The sequence below is a fragment of the Chaetura pelagica genome, unplaced genomic scaffold (assembly GCF_000747805.2).
Source record: "Chaetura pelagica isolate M959 unplaced genomic scaffold, ChaPel_1.0 scaffold963, whole genome shotgun sequence".
Taxonomy (NCBI): domain Eukaryota; kingdom Metazoa; phylum Chordata; class Aves; order Apodiformes; family Apodidae; genus Chaetura; species Chaetura pelagica.
Window position 1 is genome coordinate 999133 of NW_009952705.1, and position 6014 is coordinate 1005146.

Below are 6014 nucleotides of genomic sequence, written 5' to 3' on the forward strand. Positions count from 1 at the left end.
TCGCTGCAAATTGACAGATTTTTATTAAACTTGCTTTTACAAACGATGGGAAGCCTCTGACCTTCCAATGCTTCCTCAGAAATGAAGCTCTGCAGCTTTAAAATCTGCCTTTCCTGCCTCTCTGCTCTCACTGCGGGCAGGGAAGGCTCTGCAGCAGCCGGCTCACCCTATCAATGAGGTTCGGGGAGCCAAGGTGGAGGATGGGAGGAGAATGGAACTGTCCCAGCTCCTCCGTGAGATCAGGGCAAAGTATGAAACGCTCATCTCCAGAAATCAGATAAAGACCCTCATCTCAGCAAGGACCCAGGTAATGCCTCCACACAGACAGACACCTTCCAGAGTAAGGAGACAATCCCTGTCTGTACAATTCCTCCCTCAGCCTCTATGAGGTACAGTATTTCCTTTTCAATGCAGCATATTATCGGGGAAGGGCTTTTGATTTTACTGCAGTAAGATGTGAACTAGAAGATACGGCAATAGATTTTGTCTAGGGTATGAAATTCACACTAAACTAATGCTGTGTAATTCATCTGGATGCTTTTCTGTACCTGCAGAAGTGATAATGTTGCGATTTAAAAAATGATGACAAATGCTGTAACATGGTAACCTCTAGCACCGTGTAGTTATCACAGAGGAAAAGAGAAGCTTGAAAATCAAAGGCAATTGAAATAATCCATTTAAATACTGAAAGCTTTACCATTTTTAGTACCTATATTAATGGTAAAGAAAACTGTACCTTTTCAGGAACTATTTTATATTGCTCACAGTAAAACTATGTCATACAATTTGTTCTGTCATACAAATGTATTAAATGTTATCAACACACAACGCTACTATTATAGATTTACATAAAAACATCTGTAAAACCCAACTGAACTTTGAAATAACATGGCAAAACAATTTTTGGCCATCAAATGTCAAGAAATTCAGGGTGAAAATTAGTTATTATATCACTCTGTTGTGCTAAGGTATTGCAGAAATTCTGGGTTGTTTTTTTTTAACCTCAGGCCAGACAACTGCTGCAATCTGCCTGATCTACACAAAATCCAATGACACACTAGAGCTATAAGCTAGATAGTTAAGCCAGCTTTATATTTGTGTTTGGCACAAAGCAGCCCATGTGTATTGACAGAATCTTGTCACATAAATTCTGCAGTACACAGGCAAAAAGGGATAAGCAATGACTATTGAGTGTTCACTTCTGGATTACCCAAATCTAGTTTTTCACCTAAAGGATGGCATGCTAAAATTGCTCTAGGTCAGTATGTTATATAGGAGAAAAAGAAACTTAATAAGACCTGAATGAAAATTTGTTTCCTTAGAGTTGATGGCATCATAAGAACCTACATAAAGCAGTAAAATATGCAAAAGACCCTGTATTGTTTCAAATGCTTATGGCTTCTTCACCACTTGCAGTGAAACTCAGAATCAAAAAGGAAAAGTAACTCAGAAGCAAAAAAAATTCTGGAAGTTAAAAGCAGGAACATGTTATGTAAGTCAAAGATGAGCCCAAACCTAACATGACCCCACACATGCTCAGGGTTGGCTTAAAAACACTGCTTTTAATGTTATTTAAAAAAAAAAAAAAAAAAAGGCGCAACAAAACAAACAAACAAGAAAACATTTTCTTGCAAACTTACAGTGCTTGTTCGACTATTAACTTTTCTTCTAAAAATAAGCTTTAGCCTTAAGGATGGCAAATTATCTCAAGTAATATTTTAGATCAGGATTAAAAATATTTAAATATTAAAATACATTATAAACAAAGAACTTTCTTCAAACCCTGAAGCTTGAACTGACTGCAATTCTCACTACCATGAAGTTGAGCCCACTGATTGACTCTAGAGGTGACAAGATCTCAATACAACCAGTTAATTTTTATAGGAATTCCTCTACAAGAAATACATATTAGGGATAAAGATATGGCCAACTGCTTCCCATCAGCCCCAGCAGGAAAAGAGCTGCCCATCTACACTACACATAAAACATTAACACATTGCTACTGGCTTTAACAAACTTCTATGCCTAAAAAAATTCCAACTAGAGATTTGTACATATCTGTTTTCATTTTTTGACAATTTTAAAATATCATTATCTGTTTTATATACCCTGTAGCTAGAAGAAGCCACCATTAAAAGAATGGACAAAGATGCAGAAGCATTAAAGGCAGCCAGAGCAGAACTCTCTGAAGCCAGACGGCAGTGGCACCATATGCAGATCGAAATTGAATCTCTCCACGCTGTGGTAAGCATCAGGAAACACAACTGGAAAAATTTCTCCAGGGCAAAATAAACCTTTTTCTTGATGTAAGCTCTTCCACTATTCAGTTTATGTCACATCCACTCTACAGCAAAGTACAACACAGAAGTGCATAGCTTTGTGCTGGACTTTCAGCTTAACACCCAGAGCACAAACCACAACCAGTCATTTGCTCACGTTTCAGTGTCACGTTTTGATCCAGGATCTGCCACTCAATACACACATTTTCATGTCTTCACATCCGTCAAACATATATTTGCATGATCCTCCTTCATCAAGTTCCTGGTCATTCTGCCTAATTAATCCAGATCAGGTTTATAACTTTCTTTGAATGTAAAGACCAAATTTATTAATTAATGATAAAATATGTCAACGATGTGGTGAATTCGGTAAAGCAGATAAGCTGCAAGAGCACCCAGAGCACACAGTTTTCATAGGATACTGAGCTGGACATCGTTTTAACCATACAGGCAAAATTAGAGGTGTGTAAAATCAATGGCAGTGGATTGCTGGTACAACAGGTGGCTACATTTTTTTATCCTATCTTAAATTACTACAAACTTCACTGGAAGATTTCTCAGCAAAAACATTATCTTGAAAGCTTTGCTCCTGCTCCTAAAGATATACTTTAAAAACTGATGTAAAAATACACAGATGATTAATGAAAAGTACCTGTAACATCTTGACACATATACTTTCCAAATCATAAAATCTGAGTTAAATTCACAGGAAAAGGGTTTGGAGCGTTCACTGCGTGCCACAGAGCAGCAGTACCACATGCAGCTACAACATTTAGAGGCTGAGATTGAATGCTTAGAGAAGGAGCTACTGGATGTGAGAAGAGGTATTGAGAAGCAGCTTCAAGAGCATGAAATTCTCCTGAACACCAGGATGAAACTGGAGGAGGAGATAGCAACGTATCGCAGCCTGCTTGAGCAAGAAGAGAACAGGTACTTGTTTAGAGAAAAAAGGCTCAAATTTCTCTTCCATTTCAGAACTTCTAATTGAAACAATAATCATATTTGTAAATCATTACAAAATTGCAGTATAAAATCCTGCAAAATGGCTTAATTTTACCCTTCCCAGAGTGTTAAGGCCCACACTGGGAAGGGTCTGCACATTAAGATGCTAAGGATACTACTACTGACATTTTGCCTTGGCTGTGACTCTCCCTGTCTGCCCTTTTCCTGGCACACCACCAGTATTGTGAAATGTAGACAAGAGAGGCAGCCACACAAGTATGAACAAGAAGGCAAAGCACCAGTCAGCACTGGTACTTTCACCAAACCAGGCACACGATTCTGAAACCACCCATTGAGTCTTTCTGAACTGAACTTTCTCCAGCTCTACACTCAAAACATGAAATCCTAACAAGCAGTTACTAGAACCAAACAGAACCTCCCATGGTTCTCCTATTTTTCATACCTGTTCATAGGACAAGTTTTGGCTTAAAGTAATTCAGTGTTACTAGATTACTGCAATAATATTTTTTTGCAGGTTTCGTTGCCCTGCACCTGACCAGCCAGATGACAAAAAGCCTACCACGAGCAAGATTGCCTTTACACTGCCTTCAAGTGAGTCTTTAGATACTTTCAATTTAGGGGATTAAGACCTAAAGGAGGTTCCTAACTACTAACAAATTGGATATTACAAAAGGAACTTCTTCTAATGCAGAAGGAGGAAAGATACCTCTAGGTCCTGTGCCCTGACCTTACTCTTCTGCATTCCTAGTATAGCTGGATTTTCTTTTACAGATAGTGTAAAGAAGCATGCAAGTGAGAAGATGGAACTGTTGACAAAACAAGCAATCCTAGATGGAAATATTATGAAGGAAAGCACTGAAGCTCACGGCACTGTACAGTAAGATAACAATGAAATTTACAAAATAACAATTGAAAGTAAATGGCATTATAGAGCATATAAGGGCATCATATTTCAGTGGCTTTATGTTTTCCTTTCTTTAGTGTCTGTTCTATCATGCCCATATAGCCAAGAAGCTCCGGAATAGCAGTGATGGTTCAAGTTTGTTGAATGGCATGTTTTAACACTACATTACACTTTTAAATTTTTTTTATCAGCATTTACTTCATGAGCTAACAATATTGTGATTTTGCTTCCGATTTGTAATTTCTGTTTCTGTTAAGAATGAAACTATGAATAATTTATTCAGTCAAGGCTGAAAGCAGAAGGGCCCCTCTGGGGCATATTTATGTACATAATTCAGGCTTAGCTGCTCTGACTTGCTGTTTGGATACTCCTGTGTTTCACCAAACAGGGAATGGAGAGCTAGGCTCCTAGGTGTGCATGTGAAAGTCTGTTAGTAGGTATTATTCACCTCAAATTACTTTAATTATACTGGATTGCCTAATTATTTATTTTTTTTCAGTTGCTCTTGAAGCTCTTTTGTAGATCAACATTTCATTTTACATATAAAAGAAGCTGTAGCACAGCACATCACTAAATTGCAGTCAGTTGATGAAAACATGTAGAAATTTTGATTAAAAATTAACGTAATCATATGATCCACCATACACATCCTATATATGAAACTTATTTTCATACATGAGCTTTGCTGAGCTCACACAGTCAGTATGATTTGCTCCTTGGCTGGGGACAGTTCACTGCCTGAGTAAAGTCCCCAGGGGAGGACTTTTAGATCTGGATCCTAACACATACTTAGAGGATTCAATCAATAGGATTTGGCTGGGTTTAAAATTCTCTGTATTTTAAATTAAAAAAAAAAGAAAAGAAGAGCAGAAGTAATGTAGATCACCACTTTGAGGTTTGGGTCTGAACTAGATTCTTCTCCTCCTTGTTGTGACGAGTTTCAGACGCAGGAATTCCATCCTGCCCACTACAGTGCAGAGGGTTCTTGCAAAGTTTCTGAGCTTAGGTTCCAAATCCTCTCCTTGGAAACAAACTGCCTGCTGTGTTTGGAGCAGTAGTTTTGTATCCATGTCTACTTAAGAGTACAAGAACAAGAGTACAGTGAACCCTTACTCATTATTTAGCTTTTCTAAAGAATGAACCTCTTGAGAAAAAGAAAACTCTAGTGTCTAACCTGTCTAAAATAACTTGACACTTTCTTACGCAGTTTCTCTCTACATTTTAAAAGCAGTCCTGAGGACAGACACTTCATATTGCCTGAAGGATCATAAATACATTTGCTTTACTGTTTCAGGACAGAAAAAGTAGATGAAGTTATCAAAGAATGGGAAGGTTCTTTCTTTAAGGACAACCCTCGCTTAAGGAAAAAATCTGTTTCGTTGCGCTTTGATCTCCACCTGGCAGCCACTGAGGAGGGATGTTTACACACTAAAAAGAAAACTCTTCCTGACATTGAAGTCAGGCTGGTAATGAGGAGATCCTGCAGTATTCCTTCTATCAAACCTTAACCTTCGCCAAATTCACCCAACGTTCATCTCCAGCCAGCTCTGGAAATAAACTGCAGATGGACTTATACAGCCTCCGGTCTCGCCACAACCAGGAAATCTTCCCAAGTACTTTGATTAACACAATAAAAACACACAAATCTTTAAAGGAAAGAGAGAAGAGCAAAGGAGTTATGATTCCAAGAAGAGTAACTTCTACTAATTTTGTACTCTGGGTGCCGCCCTTTAATTTTCTCATTATTATTGTTTTTGTAGAATTTCACCAAATTTTACAAAAATTAAAGTGTAACTTTATACTTTGACATCGTCTGCCTTCTAGAAGAGAACTTGTTTTCTCTTTTTGGAAACAACAAATGCTAATTT

General features: G+C 37.8%; 1 protein-coding gene across 1 annotated transcript; it reads left to right on the forward strand.

The window, feature by feature from the left end:
* The first annotated feature begins 211 nt into the window (after positions 1–211).
* KRT222 (keratin 222) lies at positions 212–5654 on the forward strand. Its single transcript, XM_009994166.1, has 6 exons — positions 212–307; positions 2116–2244; positions 2989–3209; positions 3757–3833; positions 4014–4119; positions 5441–5654. Exons 1-6 carry the CDS (start codon positions 212–214, stop codon positions 5652–5654), a joined length of 843 nt encoding a protein of 280 aa, XP_009992468.1.
* The last annotated feature ends 360 nt before the right edge of the window (positions 5655–6014 follow it).

Excerpts from the sequence above, each read along its gene's own strand:
- KRT222 (XM_009994166.1), top strand. The coding sequence starts at position 212 with ATGGAACTGTCCCAGCTCCTCCGTGAGATCAGGGCAAAGTATGAAACG. Across the intron at positions 3,834-4,013 it reads TGCCTTTACACTGCCTTCAA|ATAGTGTAAAGAAGCATGCA; the intron begins GTGAGTCTTTAG and ends TTTCTTTTACAG. Across the intron at positions 4,120-5,440 it reads GAAGCTCACGGCACTGTACA|GACAGAAAAAGTAGATGAAG; the intron begins GTAAGATAACAA and ends TTACTGTTTCAG.